Genomic DNA, 17,933 nt, shown 5'->3' on the forward strand with positions numbered 1-17,933 from the left:
AAACTTTGGTGCGAAATAAAAATCTTGTCAATGGAGGGCAAAAAAAGGAGTGAATAGGGAGAGGACCTCATGGTCATGGGTGAGATAGGAGAAGGATACGAGAGTGGAGAAGGGACAGCAAATCCCAAGGCGTAGGAGGGAAAGAAAGGTATTTCAAAATATCTCAAAAACTGTAAAAACACCTTAGAGCCGTACATCTAAAAACTTTTTAAAAACACATCATTTTCATATCATTATCATTATTACTATCATTATCATTATTATCATTATCATTACTATTATAAAAGTTACCATGAGTTTTGGTATAGTTGAACTATGCATTTTGATGGTCTTAATTTTTGTTATCCCCATTATGCCCTTATTAATTTTTTTTTTTTTTTTTTTTTTTTTTTGAGAAAGGAAAGATAAGCAAGTCCTATTTCAAAAATACCAATAAACCAAACCATTCATACATTCTTTTTTTTTTTTTTTTTTTTCCCTACTATCAAAATGTATAGCTGCTTTAATGACCCCAAGATGTTTTTTTTTTTTTTTTTTTGAGCCAGCAATGAATATTATCTTCTACGTCGCTTACAGGGCAATGCCCATGTGTTTCACACCAAATCCCTAGTTCCCTTTATTCTTCTAATGGAAGGCACTCCTAATCTGTTAAGCCTAATTTCCCCCCTGGCCAGCATCGGAATCGTGTACCAACTGTCATAAATCCTAACCTCTTCTAGCGGGTGAGAAACCCCCTCATTGGACAAGATGTCAGCAACCTTGTTCGATTCCCTATAACAGTGCATGAAAATAGGACGGTCCCCCGCCAGGCTCAATATTTGCTGCACCTCTCTCTTAATGTGCCAGGGGCAATGTAGCCGCCCTTGTAATATCCCAATCAACAGTAATGAATCAGCTTGTATAGCCAGACGTTCAACTCCCTTCGCACGACATAATCGGATGCCAACCAAGGCAGCCAATGCCTCTGCTCGTAGACTCGTGCCCTCTCCAAGGAACGCCGAGAACGCAAACACAGCATGCTCATTCGAATCCCTGACCACCCCCCCTCCTCCACACACACCCGGATTCCCCTTAGAGCATCCATCGGTATTGAGTGTCAGCACCCCTTGGCCTCCCCCCTTCCATCGGACAACGCTGATATTGTAAACATAGGATGGGTAAGAGATCTTCTCATAAAATTGGGGGAAAGTCAGCATACCCAACTCCTTCTGAAACCGAATCTCAAACGCAGCTTTGACATCCTGAGCGACCATATTACAAATACCTTGGCCTTGCGGCTGGATACCATCAAAGACCGCTCTATTCCTGGCCTTCCAAATATTCCAGCAAATGAGACTAGGGAGCACATCCAACACAAAGCTTATTAATTGATTATTAATGTTTTATATTTTGCTTTTACTATAATTTATGATGATTGAAGTTCATTCTAGAAAATATTGGTTGATGACAAGACAAAACATTAATTGATACTTAAATTCACTAAATTACATCGTACCATTTTAATTTATAAAGAAAAATCTCATTAAACTTGTAAACACAAAATGAGTTAAGAAAGGAAATAGATGAATTATATTAGTTGTATCCATCCAATTCAAACGAAGGGGAAGAATTTTGCAGGTCACACACAAATGTCATAATTTGATTTTAGTATGAAAGTATAAGCAAAAATTTTGGTTCTAGGTTTTATGACATCAAAATTGCCATTTTCTCCAATAATTAGAAACATTTTACTACATTTCAATATCAATTAATATGGTTCATGAATACAGTTACAAAAATGAAACATCCCTTTGAGCAATAGTGTATTAAAATCGAACGGTCATTTTAAAAGACGGTATTATAACTAAAATAGCACTATGCATCATTTACAAGTCAATATTAATAGTAAACAAAAGAAAAAAAGAAACACAAAAAAAGACCAAAACTAAATGAAAAAAATCATGATATGACATAAAGAATGATAAATGTTACCCAAAAAAATTGCAAAATTCAATTCAAACAACATCAAAGAGAACATTAAGATCAACCGAATCAAACAAAAATATAACAACATAAATATAGATGTAAATATAGATACTTTGATATCAATAGTACCAGCCATCTTAGTTAGATTGAAGTGTTAGAATAATTAGCTTTAGTTTCAGTGATGCCCAAAATACTCTACATTAAATGACACAAACAAAGACAAAAAATGACAAAACATTGAAAAATTAAACTCAAATGATGGATATTTTGATACCCAATGTGTCATTAGTCTTAGATTAGAGTGTTAGCAGAATCTATTCTTAGTTTTTAGTGATGCCTTAAGTACTCTCTTCTCGAATAATATTCAATATTGGTAATTATCACAAAAAATGAAGCACCAAATCTGAATTATGGAGACAATTAAAATAATAAAGCACATTTATCTAAAACTGTCCCGTTGCATTTTACTCCCAATTTATTTGTTAATGAAAAATTCTTGATTATTAACAATTCTAATTCCAATTCCAAGATCATCAGAAGTATTAACATGGATACTACAAAAATGGTGATCCAAGGATAAAAAGTTATTGTTGCTTTTGCTTAATTTGCTTTAGAGAAAATAAAGAAAGCCAACTAGCTAACAATTCAAAGACATCTAGAAGAGTAAAAGAATATTGGCATAGTATATGAGTAGATGATTTACTGAACTACATAATGAATGTAAAATAAATAATTTAGTATATCCATGTGATACTATTGTTAAACTATAATGGCTGTTCATAATATCTAAAAAAACATTATATTTTAGGATAATACAATCATATGTAAAATACGTGAAATATTACTATTCTACAATAAATTCTCTAAAACAACTCCAAAAATAAAAACTTAACTCAAACAGGCACCGAAATTTTGCCAGCATGTGTTCTGGACCAAAAGGTGATTAAAAAATAATTTTAGAATTTAATTGGGCCTGCCTTCTTGGTTTCTCTGAGGGTGGCTTTAAGAAAATTGAAGTATGTTCCTTTATTAGTGTGTTTCTAACATAAAAATATGGTTGACTTTGTCTTCTAAATGGGCAGAATCTAAAAAATATATTGTTCAAAAAGAGATTTTTATGGTATTGCATTATACAAGTGGCCACTGAAAGCCGCTATAGAATCAGATCAGGTCCAATCAGGCCTGAGTCTAGCATGATTCAAGTTCAATTTACATTTAAATCCAAAACCTATTATTTAGACCCAAAGCCTACTTAATCCAATTAAAGATTAGGTTCACCGTGCTTTCTTTGGGGTAAGCGGATTGACAATCCTATTTATACTTTTTTCAATACTTATTTTTCTTAATGAAAAGTTTATAGAATACTATATTAAAAATTTTTGTCCCTGCATCTAAGGCAAAGCACTTTAATGCTTCATCACAATCTTTGGGAACCTGCAGTAATCTTTACTACATGGCATTTGTCCTTCTATTGTTTTCCACAAGTCAAGTCAATGGAGATTATAAATTCCTGAGAACAAAAGGATCCTGCATTTTTTTCTTTTGAAGTTGTAGAATACGGATTCTCTTTTTCTTTTTTTTTTTCCAACAAACGGTAACATTTTATAGATCTTAAAACACTTGATTTTACAAGTATTACTTACAAAAAGGGGGTACTACCCTGCAGTCCTTCTTGACTAAATCAACCAGCCATATTGGGAAATCATGTTTCCATTCAATATCATGTACTAGCTTTACTGCAAAATGTGCTAATACATGGCTGATTTCATTTTCTGTTCTAGGAATAAAAACAAAAGAGCATCTCTTACTAAGGTCCTGTACATCTTCTAGAATTACTAGTCTTTTGCCACCACCCATTTGCGTGGCTCTGCGCAGATTTGAGCGTTGGAAATGGTTAATATAGAACTCTCTATGATTGTAAAGTTTTACATTACACATTGTAGAGCTTCTATTATTGCAAGTACATAGGTAGTACACGAGTATACGGAACATCTGAATGTCAATTCCATAGTAAAGATTATCAATTACTAGAATGTGATTCAAACTCCTTTATCATTTAGATTAATACAAGTAAAGTAAGTAAATCTATTTTACAAATATGCAATAATCATAAGAAAAATTATAAGAACAAGGATCCTAAGGTTATAGAATTCCTTGGTACTCTTACAAGTAGTATGAGTTTTTATTTTTAACTAGACAAATATAATAAAATGCATTGTTGATTCCAGTGTAGTATATGGATGAACCATCATGAACTCATGTACAAGTTAAGAACACAGATGGGAGTATTTTTCAAAAACTAGTTTTTCAAATACAATAAAAATTTTTAAAAAGTACTCTAAAAAGTAATCTAAAAATTAGTTTAAATTTTTTTAAAATTTTAAAAAATATCTCAAAATATATTTTAGAAATTCTTCTACTCTTAAATATCCCAAAATATTTTCTAAAAATATTCCAAAATATACTCTAAAAACTCTGCTATAGCAAAATTTTTCAAAAACACCTCAAAAAATAGCTAATCCAAATGGAGTCAAGTATTTATACCTGCCTACAAAAGGGAGGGTGGGGGGAAGGGATGGGTTGGGTAGTTTAGGGGGAGAGAGTGTAAGTTAGAGGTTCCGAATTCGAATCCTTCCACTTACGTTAAAAAAAAAAAAAAAAAAAAACCTGCCTCCAGAAGAGGTGTAAGGTTTGATATTGATGATTATCTATTATTTCCTAACCATAAACTTCCTTCTTCTTCCTCCTGTTTGATACCATATGCATCATGGACATGTACCTACAGGAATGAAATCACTTACAAGGGTAATAGGGACCTACTCGGCTTTTTTAAAATTCTTTAATTCTCTTCTATTCTTTCTTGTCTAATTCTATAGATCAAAACACTTCCTTCTTACTGCACAATTATACATCTAATTTCTATCAAAATGTTAAAAACTATTTGACTGCGAGTTGGAGGCATTTGGACAAATATATTCAATTATTTCACATTTTAACTTCATTTTTTCCTTTTGCATTCTTTTGTGGAATGAGATCTAGCAATTGTAGGGCTAACAAATTGGGCAGAAGCATATTTTGCTCCACTAGATTGTTTTGAATTCGTTGTTTTTTAGGCAAAAGGCAACTTCAATATTCTTTTGTCCGATAAGAATAACAATCGTGGGGGTAACAAATTGGCTAGAAGCATTCTTTGCTTCATGAGATTATTATTGAGTTTGTTCTTTTTGAGGATTGCGATTCTTTACTTGTACCATTAAAGTAGTTATGGGCCATCATTCCTTCACAAAGTAAAAGTGACAAGGAAAAGATAGAAGTCATGATTACATTCCAAAGGCCATAGGACAGAATGTTATAGCTACAGAGCAAAAATGGGATTCCAACTTTCGGTTACACTACAAAGTATCTTCTCTCTATATAGCAAAGGATTTTCTATTGTACAAGTCTATGTTACACTCATGTTATACCTCAGGTTGGTGTAAGTTGTTGAATATTTGGTGTGTCTTTCCACTGGGTTAGTGCATATCAAGACTAGCATCAAATATTGTAAGACTTACACCAATAAAATACAATTTTTGTGTAAGCCTCGTGTACACTAACTTGGTTAAAAAAATACACCAGATATTGAACAATTTACGCTGACCAAAGAGTGTAACAGGTAAGTATATAATAGAAGATCTTTTGCCTTCTCTCCCCTGTAAAAGTTTGTTAATTCTCGTTATAGTTTCTCAACTATTTAATAAAAATTATGTTAGGTAATAAAACATCTAAGTCAACTACTATATTATTAATGAATAATTGAGTCTTGATGAGGATCTGAATTTGGATTGTAAAAAGTCAAACCCTGACCAAACCTATAATTCTCATATAGAGTTTGAGGATGAATATGGTTTCGGTTTAAATTTAAGACCCAAAAAAAGGGATTGGTTGAATTGGGTTTGTGTAAGATAGATTTATTGACATGCCTAACATATCTAAACTATACTTAAACAAATTTTTCCTTGAGGGTTGGACAAAAGAGGTTTGGGACAGGCGAAGTTGTGGTTTCATCCAATTTTGTACTATTATCATATTTACTATATTATTAGGTGTATGGTCATATTATATTTATTTGTAAAATAGTAGGTATGTAATATATATGACTAAAATATTTTACGTATATTCTATACAACAAGTTTGATGCAAGATGGAATGAAAAATTTTAGTTTGAGGGAGCGAAATATATATGCATATAAACTTTTGAATCAACCTAACATATTTTTTGAAAATTTTTGGTTGAGGTAAGCAAATAGCTTAAAATGCACAGGAGTTTTTCAAAATTTTCAAAATTTTAAGGGAAAAAAATTAATATCAAGAACTTAAGAAAGGAAAAAGGGGGAGAAGATGGTCCTTCATGCCCTTCCATAGTTCCGTCCTTGGATTGATGTAAATTTAATATTGTAGTGACAACAAGTAGGCAAGACCAGACATAATATAACGGTACCTTCTCCAGATTCAAACAAGTGTACTTGTATATATGTGTACATGACGAATGCAAGAGGGGTAGGGAGGCATAGTTGTTATGATAGCGATTCGGATAATAGGATCGTACGATTTTACGATCCGGATCAAGGCTAACGATCCAAATCGTAAGTAGGATCGAAAATTAGTCTTAAATTAACAAGATCAATAGGATCATGATTCTGATCGTAGAATTGTACATAGGATCGTACGATTCTGCGATCCTGATACGATCCTACTATTTTTAATAAATTAAGTAACAATTTTAGTATTTTGAACATATCTTTGTGTAGAAAAGTCAAAATTGAGTGCCGTTTATTGCATTGTAAACTATATTCAAAGTGCTTTAAATCCATATAAATAACTAACCCCAATTCTAAACCTAGAAAATTTATTTTTATTTTAGTACTTTGACTCATATAATTCACTAAAGTGAATAGATGATCTCTGTCATAGGTTATCACGTGGAGCTAGTGTTTTATGGCTTTATGATAATAAATTAATATGGTTTAGAGTCTTTAGAAATGAATTAATACTTTTGCTAATTCTAAGTGGATAAGTGGTGGGTTATAAATTTGACCCCAAAGTACACATTTTTTAGCACAAAATTCTATTCTCAAAATTTTCTTTAATTATTTGTTTATTGCATACCAATTTTTCTATCAATTAAAATATATTTGAAACATTTTATTATATATGTAATATTTAATTATCCTATTATATAAAAATGATGTAATAATCAATCACTAAATCATAGTTAACTAAATGTATCGTGTTTAACTATTTTATTAATAAGATGATTTATACACATATAAAGTCAAATTTTCCATGTATATTGTTCCATAATTCAATTTGGATTTACAACAAGAAAGAATAAGTTGTTTAGTTTAATCAAAATACATTTTGAATATATTATAAGAGAGCAGGCAGCGGAACTTGGAGAGAAGAGGGCGATGGACACCAGCGGCACTAGCAGCAACTCTGCTCCAAAGGACTTGAACGAAGCAGTTGCGGGTATCCCAAGTGAGCCGCAATGGCAGGAGCAAGATATAGGGGATGGGGCTATGGTGCCAGCTGAACAAGGGTCTTTAAGTGCAGCTGAGGAGGAGGACTTAATCGGCGCTGCACATCCGGTATCCGCCATAATGGTGGAGCTCAACATCGATCAAGCCGACGTACTGGACCAACGGGATAGGCGAACAAGGAAAAAAGGCGCTCGGGCTCAATTCCCATCAGATAGGCAACTGCGGTCATCGGTAACATTATCTCAAAACTCTTTCCAACCTTTATCCCATGATTAGTGGGCTATTTTGGAATATTAGAGGGGCCTCCAAACCCCCCAACCTGCGTCGTCTGATTAAGCTAGTTCATTTGCATAACTTGAAATTTGTTGCTATTTGTGAACCGAAGCTAGCAATATCCCAAATAGATTCTATTAAAAAAAATATATATATATATATATATATATAAGTAGTCCCAAATTTCTCTATATTTTTCAAATTGTCAGAAATACTTTATATAGCACAATTTTAACCTTATAATTATATTGATTGCACATGAATTACATTATTTGTCACTATATTTATGAATTGCAAACTTAAAAATTATAAATATGACAATTTATTACATTTTTTGTAGGATCTACCGATTCTACGATCCGATCTTGCCAACCAAAAAATGATTTTAGGTAGGATCCCGATTTTGAAAACCTTGGGCGCAAGTGCCCTCTTAAGATTTTAGAAATTCTTTTATATCCCTTAAAAAATTTATTGATATTTCACATATATCCTTGTAAAAATTAGATTTTTCCCTCCCAAGATTTTAAAAGTCCTTTTATACTCCCTTAACATACTAAAAGTTTTCACTTGTATCAATGTAAGTACCCAAATTTTTTTGTACAAAAGTATAAGAGTGCCCCTTAAGCAAATATATTTATAAATTTTGCCACCCAAATTCCAAGCTTTGGCTCCTCCCGTGTATGTGTGTATATATTAGACATAAATATATTGAACAATGAACATAACAAGTTAGATCTTGTTTTTCACATGTTAAAGCGAAGTTCACCTTTTGCATCTTCAATATTCTTTCGTGAAATGAGATCGAGTCATCGATGGGCTAACGAATTTCCAGAAGCACTCTTTATTATACCATAATTGTTTTGAATTTTGCTTTTTCAGGCTTTGATTCTTGACTTGTCCCCATAATATTACTCGTCCAAGTGTGTAACTTTATTTCCTTTAGAACAGTAAAAGTGACGGGGAAAGAATATAAGTGATGGTTATCATTCTAAGGGGTATGGTATAGTGTAATAACTACTCATCAAAAATGGGATTTCCATTTCCAGCTGCATTAGCAAGGTATCAAATCCATTCCCTATAAATTTGCCTTGATGTTGATTGTAGTTTCTCAACTTTCCCACTCATGAATTCTTTGTCCCTCATTTTACCTATTCACGACTTCACTTATATCTCTTAGCAATTCTCTGTTGAGATCATCATCCTGGTTTTCAATCAATCTAACAAAAAGAGGTATGTACTTAAATTTTTTAATCTCTCTTTCGGTTCAACACCTAAGTATGTTTTTTTTTTTTGTGGTTGTATAACGACAAATCATAATCATAATTCTGCATAATTTGTCATAATGTCCATGCATTGTTTAAGTAGAAGTACGAGAACAAGAAAACACGGCTATGGCCTTCTTCTACCACCAGGATTAAATGGTAAGTTTTCCAACTAAGTATTAATTTTAGCTGTAAAGGTAATAAGTTTTGTTATGATGGTGGTAAGACATAACATTATAACCAAAAAAGTACTATGTTTATAACTAATGATAGTTTACTTAACTACACCCACCGCTTACATAACAAAATTAAACAAATATTGTTCTACTCCAAACCAATGATGCCGATTATAATAAAAAATAAAAATACCCACATTGATCCATAAAACAATAATAACCAACAAGTACATGAGTTGTTATAACGCATATCTAATTGATGAGCTATGAGAAGATCCAGATAAGAATATGAGTAAAGTAAATAATAATAATAATAATAACTCACAAGCATATGTATACCGACCTATAATATAATAATAACCAACAAGTACATGCATTGTTATGAATCTAATTGATCAACTAGCCATGACAAGCTCCTTGGATAAGAATATGAATAGGGGGAAACATATATATAATTCATATGTTAGTATTCACACGAGGTCAACTTTCAAGTGCTTGCTTTCGGACTTTTTAATAATTTGAAAGAGTTATTTTAATCTTTTATGGAACAATGAACTACTTGGTACATAGACATTTTAGTAAATTCATTTTTTGACCCTATGTGTAGGAAAAAAAAAAAACAAAGTGCTGATAGCTATTAACAATACATGTTAAGCCCTTGAGATGATTTCTTTTAAATTTGGTAAATAATTAAGAAGGCCACTAAATTTCTAAATTCCTATAAACGAATTTTATCCTCAAATATAGTGGGCCCTTTTTATAGTGATTTCTTGACTTCACTCCCTTGTATCTCCTTCTTCCTTCGACTCTCCCTTCAATGTCATTGATCTGCTTTTCATCATTCTCTGCATTATTGATTGTAACTTCTATATTAAGTGTCCAAAAAATCTATGCTTTACCATTGTTTTGAAACTGGGGTTGAACTGGTTGGTTTAATCAATCGGACTGCGAATCAGCCATGATTTTGATTTGGTTCATACTTTGAATTGATTGGATTTAAGAACTGGTAAGAACTGTGCGAACCATTCATATTAGAATGAACCATTGAACCAGGTTTTTTGTTTCTGGCTATGAAATTGAAAAAAATAAAAATAAAAAAGAATAAGTTCTCCTTAACCATAAAGACTAATCACTAATTGTCATACCCACTCACTTTCTTCTCGGTTTTTGTCTTTTTATCAAGTTTTCATCTCTATTTTCTAGTTTCCCAACTTCCACCAGGCTTCAAATTTTATTTTTAAAACAAAACTGCAATCTTTAATTCTAAAAGATATGGTTTAAAGTTTAAACTCACAATGTTGGATACCCAAAGATGTTTAAGTTCAAGTTCTTTGAAAATATTAAAATTTTTATCAAATAAAGTCTTAAATTAGTCTATTGGATATCTTATTCTATGCACATATATTTATGTAATTTATTTTTAAAAAAATCAGTGAATCGGGGTTAAACTGTGACCTGAATACATAGCCGGTTCAATTAAAGGCCGGAGTTTCAAAACACTGGTCTTTACATTCCATTCGATTCGTGATGTCTACTTTGTTATTCTTCAATTGGTATGCTTATTGTGCTTGGTTTGTCACGGCATGAATAATATCTTCAAGTAAGATTTTAGTGTTTTTTCATTAAAAATATGTTTTTTTAGCTACTGTGCTAATTCTGTACTTCATATTTTGCCTTTCGTTTTTCACGTTTAATTTTTGCATGCAATCTACTACTACATATTTTTGTATGCTAATAATATATTGGAAGGAATTATTAGGTATATGAGGAGCTGATTTTGGCTTTGCGTAGTTTAGGATTTAAGTTTTGTTTGTGAACAAAAACTTGGACAATTGAGGGTGAATAAATAAAGGAAATTTGGAGAAATTGCACTTGCAATTTCTGGAGTTTACATGGGGTTGAAGCTTTTAAAAAGACAAAAGGACTTACTACAAAAATCACTATTATCTCATAATTATTTTAAAAAACTATATAATGTACCAAATACCTATGCCTATATATAACAATACTTTACGTAAGTACAAGGATCATATGCCTCCAAAATCTTCTAAATTTGATGATAGTCACCGCGAGAATTGTGCATTCAAATTTTCCTATCTAACTCATTCGAAAATAATGTGTTCCAAGAAGTTGAAGCAATTGTGTTCCAGAAAGTTGGATGCACCAAATCTTAAGAAAGTTGAAATAGTAGAGAGTGAAGCCATCCTTGTGGATTTAAAGGTACACATATCCTAATTCTTTTAATTTCAACTTTTAATTTTGTGTCTCACTTCACAATACTTTAGTTTCCCAAGACTTGAGATATTAATTATCTCTGAGTATGTATTTCACAGGAAGCAGAGATAATCTTTTTGAGGCATTCAATTCTATGATTGGTACAAAAAGAAGAGGCAAGTAGAGTTGTCTGGATGTTAAGGTACACAAACGTCATAGGCTTGCAAACTCTATTGTTCTGTTTCTTTTAGCTTAATCTCGTATATCTTTACTTTTATTTTTCTTTTGGGAAGATAGATGGTGATTTTAATTTTCAATATGTATTATGTATACTTTTTATTGATATGGACGAATTAGTGCTATACTCGCATGACAATTGAATTTGGTTTGACTTGCTCAAATGATTAGGACCCGAATAGGTTTTTATCTAATATAAATACTTTTAAAAAATTTTTTTTTGTTTACTTAAGTGGAAGCGTTCGAAGTTGAGATCGCTCACTTACACTTTCTTCCTCTGATCTAATAGACACACTTAACTATACTCACTTTCAATCAACTTTAGTGTGATTAACATTTGTGCTATCTTCAAATTTTCTATATTTAAAGCATAAGGAGGGGATTTGGTATTAAATTTCATGTCATCTCTTAGATTTTCAATTTTACCCTTACAAAAGTAAAGATTTACTAAAGATAACTACTTTAAGTTTAGTAAGTTTTAATAACTTCCACTTCTAGTAACTTCTATTTTTTTGGTTTGTTTGCCTATAAAAAATCATAACTTCTTTTTTTATTTGTCAACAAAAAATTCAAATAACTTCTATTGGTTTTAACAAAAATAACTAATTTTTATCGTAATTTGTACACCCATAGGATGTGCTTTTCTCACTAATACAAATAAAAGTAAAGTTTCTTGAGTAGTCTTTAGATTTGTGATATACATTGATGAAGAACTTATTCATTGTTTTACGAAACGTCGCTAGAATTGATTGGTGGTTTCTACAATGTACACGTTTTAATTTGATTAAACTTTGATTAAAAGAAGTCATTGTTCATTTTTTTTCCCTTCAAACAAAGAAGTCAATTAGACTTCCATGTCTAATCTCCCTTTGGGATTTCTAAATTCTACAGTTGTAATGGTTCTACTAGTAGTAGTTTTCCGATATGACGTTTTCGGTCATTGCCTTATGTCAAGTCAAGGATTTTCTTATCTTCAGATTCCAAAATTTCTTGGATTGTTTCATGTTCAATCATAATTTTTATTAACATCAAAATGATCATGAATTAATAATGCTTTACTCATCAGACTTGAAATGATTGCAAGTTATTTCAAATTTAAACATGTAGAGAAAATATATAAAGGTTTTGAGACTTTTCATCTATTTGAGCTTAATAATCCTGCTAAAGCAATGTATATGTCTTTTGAGTTTTCTTTCATATACATTGACATACTTTATAGAGACTAACATATGAAAACTTATATTTTTTGTCAAACAAGTGAAAATGTAATATATTTCTGCACCAAACTGTACCTCTTGTATTTTCCAAAATAGTTCTAAAAAAAAAATCTAAACCAATCTATTCAAATATATTTGTTGGTGAGAACACTTTATAAGTTATGTAAACAATTCATTAAATTCAATTCAATGCCTAACATTTTTTTCCTTCTTTGTACTTCTACTCTTACACAATTTTTATTACCTTATTTATGTATCCTTGAATCTTTTTCATATTTTTCATGCAATTTATTAGATTCCTTTTTCTATATCTTTCAAATAACACAGTAATAGAAATTTGAACAGAATTTTGCAATAATGGCAATCCAAGAAATTGCCAATTCAATTGTGGGAACAATTGTAGAGAAGTGTGTCAATCCAATTTTGCGCCAATTTCAGTACTTAATTTTCTACAAAAGCAACGTTCAAACTCTGAGCGATGACATCAAAATACTTGAGCTAAAGGAAGCTGAGGTGCAACAATTGGTATGTCAAGCAAAAGACAATGCTGAAGAAATTAAACCAACTGTTGTTGATTGGCTGGAACGAGTTGAGGATGTCAAGAAAGATGCACACACTATTTCTGAGGGTATGGAGACTGCTAAGGTGAATTGCTTGAATATTGTCAGGCTTCCGAATTTGAAGTCATGCTATTTGCTAGGCCGACGTGCGGTGAAAAGAACGAGTGTTGTTGAAAAACTCTTAGGAGAGGGGCCATTTGATCAAGTTGGATCCATTGCTCCATTCGAGCAAATGCCGTTAACTGAATCAATCCCGTCCTTAGAGAAAGGCCTAGTTTCTAGGATGTCAACAAAGAAGGAACTGATGGAAGCTTTAAAGCAGGAGAAAACTAGCCTAATGGCGATTTGTGGTATGGGCGGCGTAGGCAAGACTACTCTAGTCAAACAAATTGCTGACCAGGTTAAGTTCGAGAAATTGTTTGATAAAGTCGCCATGGCAACTTTGTCTCAAAGTCCAGACATGAGAAATGTCCAAGATCAACTTGCTGAGCAGTTAGGGCTGAAGATAACAGAGCAAACTGATCTTGCCAGAGCTAAAAGATTGTATACGAGACTGACCAATAGTGACGAGAGAATTCTTGTTGTATTGGATGACATTTGGAAAGAACTTGATCTTAAGAGTCTAGGAATTCCTATCAAAGGTGAATGCAAGAGCTTAAAAGTCATACTGACGTCTCGGTTCAAAGATGTTTGTAGCGGCATGCGAGCTGAAATTTTTGAGGTGAATGTCTTGCGTATAGAAGAAGCATGGCATCTTTTTAAAGAGGTTGCAGAAATTTCTGATGATTCTGCTTTGAGTGGTGTTGCAAAGCAGGTTGCAGAGGAATGCAAAGGTCTACCTCTTGCAATCGTTGTTGTTGCCAAGGCATTAAAGAGCAATCATACTCCAGAATCCTGGGATCGTGCCCTTCGGCAACTACAAGAGTACACAATTAGAGAACTAGAAGGAGATGAAGATTTAGTGTTTTCAAGAATTAAGTTTAGCTATGACTATTTAAAAAGCGCTGAAGCTAAGTCACTACTTTTGCTTTGCAGTTTGTTTCCAGAGGATTATAGTATTCCAATCGAATGTTTGGTTAGGTATGGTAAAGGGCTAGAATTGTTCCAGGATACAGAGAATTTTGAGAAATGTAAGAGACAAAGTAGACTTGCTGGTTGATGAGTTAAAAAGCTCCTGTTTGTTGCTAAATGATGGTGAAAAAGAAGACTTCGTAAAATTGCACGATGTCGTGCGAGATGCGTGCTTGTCAATTGCATCAAAAGCAGAGCATGAGTTTTTAGTGAGCAATTCAGGATTGGGAGAAAAGAATTCTTACACGGCAATTTCCCTAATATCCCAACTTGTCAATCATGATCTACTTCCATTTTGCAAGGAATATCCAAAGCTTAGGCTGTTGCGTATGGCATTCCAATCAGAATTGGGAGTCCGATTAAGGAAATTGGACCTACCACAAGATTCTTTTGTAGGAATGGAAGCTCTCAGGGTCATGGAATTAAACAACTCACAAATTGAATTTCCACTGTCATGGCCTGGCCAAATGTTAAGGAGCCTTCGGACACTCTGCCTGGATTATTGTAGTTTGGGCACTGGATTGTCGTCAATGCTTGGACACATGACGCAACTGGAAACTTTGAGCCTCTTTCAATCCAGAATTCGGGATGATCAGTTTCCAGCTGAAATCGCTCAGTTGAGTAATTTAAAGTTGTTGGATTTGAGGGTTGAAAGTAGCCTCCATCCCTTGCCTATTGGTATCTTGTCAAGCTTGAAGAAACTAGAAGAATTGTATTTGGGATCTAGTGATCATTTGCAGCTAGGGAGAGATAAACAAGAGGAAATAGGATGCCTTAAAGAGATCTCAGCAATCTCTAACCTTGCATGTCTCCAGATTGCTTTGGATGACTTTAGCCTCCTACTTCTATCTTTGCAAGCATTTGATACTCAGAGGTTGTCAAGATTTAACATTGCGGTAGATAATTACAGAGGAGCAATGATAGATCACCGCAGAAACTATCAATTTCGGAAAAGCTTCAAGCTTTATCTGTCAGGTCATGGTGATGAATGGTTGAAACAACTTTTTGACCCCAATGTTACTAGCATTGTCAAGAGAACTGAGAATCTCACTTTATATCTTTCTGATCAGTCATCATGCTTGAGGAATCTTGTGCCTGACTTGGGTGAAAACGGGTTCATCAATTTGAAAAAGCTTTGTCTAGACGATGGACAATATGAATGCCTTGTTGATTCTACCGCCAACCTTGTTGCCCGACATGTTTTTGAAAATTTGGTGTACATGAAGTTGAGACTTTTGAAGTTGAAAGAAATATGTAACGGATTTCTTCCACCTGGGTGCTTCAATCAACTTCAAGGGGTGGAACTTTATTCTATAAGAGCTTTACAGTGCTTGTGGAAGGGACCAGTCAAACCTCCATCGCTTTGCAACCTCATATCTATTAAGGTAGAGGATTGTGCTCAAATTACGACTCTCTTCTCAGAATCAGCACTGAAATGTCTGGTGAAACTCCAAAGGATAGACGTAACTTATTGTAAAAATTTGGAGAGAATTGTTCTGAGGGAGGAAAGTCTGACAGAGGAGGTGCTTGAGCTACCCCAACTCAAAGCGTTAACCTTAAGCTATACAAACTTTATTGGTTTTGGCTCTGAAGATGATAAAGCTGTGGCTTTCTTTGACCAGGTCTATCTTCTCTCTCTCTCTCTCTTTTAGTTTGTGTAATTATATGATATACTTAATGTAGTTGAATTCAGGTGAACACCGAAAACACACTTGAATATGCACTTTCTTTCTCAATATGTTAATTATATTTTCAAAATTAATAATGTTTCATCAGTTAATGTGATGCGGAATTTCTAATGTTGACTGCTGTAAAGGTAAAACTAATGTTCCAAATTGACGACTCATATTAATGTCAGTCATTTCACATACAGATGTACTGACTATTAAATTGTGGTGGAAGTGAATTTGAAGGCTGTATGTAACTACTCCCTATTGTTTGTTACTTGAGCAAATTCTACCTGGAGTTGTACAATTATTCATGGTAGTTATTAGTGATTATTTAATTGTAATAAAGACAGCTTGTGACGATTTAAGATTAGATGTGGTAAACTAACTCAGATACTCTTCAGCCAACGAAGCCCCCAAACAAAAAACAAAGAAAAAGGTTAAAAAACAGTAATTAAAAGAAAAAAAGAAATAGGGTTGTTTGGTGTAGTACTAGTAATTAAAAGTCCAGTGATGATGAATAAAAATAGGGTAATAAAAATATTGACAACAATAATTTTGGTGCGCTAGTGACGTGGTGGTGTATCTGTCACGTCATCAAGCGTAACAAATAGATTGCTAAGCAGTTGGATGGATCCGAACACTACTGTAACTGCATGTTGCATTTTGCATTATGGGGCTAAGTTTGCCAAATTTTTCAGGTTTCACTCCCCCGCCTGGAACTACTAGAGATTCTCGGATCTGGTGATGGTCCCGAACAACTAATAGGAGGGAAAATGCCTAGCGGGTCCCTCGACAACTTAAAACACGTGCAGCTTTGGGAATGTCGCTCTATCCGATGCATTGCCAAAGGTCATACGGTCACATTATTACAAAACTTGCAAGCACTTTGGACGTGGGATTGTCAAGGGATAGAATCCCTTGTCGACTTTGAGGGTCTAAAAGTTCATAATACTCCATCAGAAAAGGCATTTGAAATTCTTCCCAAACTTGAGTCACTGGGCTTGAGTGACTGTTCAAGATTAATCCACATTTGGAGGAATTTTCCTGAAGGGATTCGAGTATTCCAAAACTTAAGAAGTCTACATGTGAGCAAGTGCCCTTTAAAATGTTTGTTTCATCCTCCTAGTGTGGCCACCATGCTCATAAGTCTTGAGGCACTTGAAGTTTATTGGTGCTCGGAAATGTGTGAAGTCATAGGTGAGGAAGATGAAGAGGTCAGCCTAGAAGACAATGCTCAGCATCATGACATTGGAAAACGTAGAGAAATTGCACTGGGAAGAACTAGCAAGGAGTTCGTGTTTTCTAGATTAACCTCTCTGCGGTTGCAAGCGCTTGAGAATCTTCGAAGCTTTGGTGGTAGTTATCGGGAGGATTATGAGTTCAAATTTCCCCTACTCACTGAGTTGATCATATCTTATTGCCCAAAGTTGAAGAAATTCAGTTCCGGAAATTTGGATGCACCATTGCTTAAGAAAGTCCGAATAATGCCAAGTGATACAGAGAATTTTGAAGCTCCCGTGGATTTAAAGGTACAAATTTCCTAACTCTATTTTCAACCAACCCTTCTAACTTTGTCTCACTTCACTAGATTTATTTCCCTAAGAGTTCAGAATGTATATTTTAAATAATTATTGCTGAGCATATTATATTTTACAGGATCGAGAGATTTGTCCTTTGTTAATTTGAAAATGACATGATTATTTACATATTAAGGTACGTACCTTTCTATATGTTTACAAACTTTATCTTTTCCCTTTCTTTATAAT

The 17,933-nt window shown here is 33.4% G+C and overlaps 3 protein-coding genes across 5 annotated transcripts; 2 read left to right on the top strand and 1 right to left on the bottom strand.

The window, feature by feature from the left end:
* Window positions 1-593: 593 nt before the first annotated feature.
* Window positions 594-1,253, bottom strand: LOC140009781 (uncharacterized). The gene has a single exon (XM_072056097.1). The coding sequence runs from the start codon at window positions 1,251-1,253 to the stop codon at window positions 594-596; it is 660 nt and encodes a 219-aa protein (XP_071912198.1).
* Window positions 1,254-8,846: 7,593 nt separating this feature from the next.
* Window positions 8,847-14,803, top strand: LOC113697567 (probable disease resistance protein At5g47250). Of its 3 annotated transcripts, none has more exons than XM_027217243.2 (5): window positions 8,866-8,990; window positions 9,126-9,181; window positions 11,326-11,418; window positions 11,532-11,614; window positions 13,212-14,803. In XM_027217243.2, the coding sequence occupies exon 5, from the start codon at window positions 13,224-13,226 to the stop codon at window positions 14,583-14,585; it is 1,362 nt and encodes a 453-aa protein (XP_027073044.2). In that variant the 5' UTR covers window positions 8,866-8,990; window positions 9,126-9,181; window positions 11,326-11,418; window positions 11,532-11,614; window positions 13,212-13,223; the 3' UTR covers window positions 14,586-14,803. The 3 variants fall into 3 exon arrangements, with proteins under 3 accessions (XP_027073047.2, XP_027073044.2, XP_027073046.2); XM_027217245.2 differs by having other exon boundaries at window positions 11,329-11,418; XM_027217246.2 differs by lacking the exon at window positions 9,126-9,181 and having other exon boundaries at window positions 8,847-8,990.
* A 92-nt stretch (window positions 14,804-14,895) lies between these two features.
* LOC140009782 (uncharacterized) lies at window positions 14,896-17,856 on the top strand. Its single transcript, XM_072056098.1, has 3 exons — window positions 14,896-16,119; window positions 16,866-17,696; window positions 17,824-17,856. Exons 1-3 carry the CDS (start codon window positions 14,896-14,898, stop codon window positions 17,851-17,853), a joined length of 2,085 nt encoding a protein of 694 aa, XP_071912199.1. The 3' UTR covers window positions 17,854-17,856.
* The last annotated feature ends 77 nt before the right edge of the window (window positions 17,857-17,933 follow it).

The sequence above is a fragment of the Coffea arabica genome, chromosome 6e (genome assembly GCF_036785885.1).
Source record: "Coffea arabica cultivar ET-39 chromosome 6e, Coffea Arabica ET-39 HiFi, whole genome shotgun sequence".
NCBI lineage: Eukaryota > Viridiplantae > Streptophyta > Magnoliopsida > Gentianales > Rubiaceae > Coffea > Coffea arabica.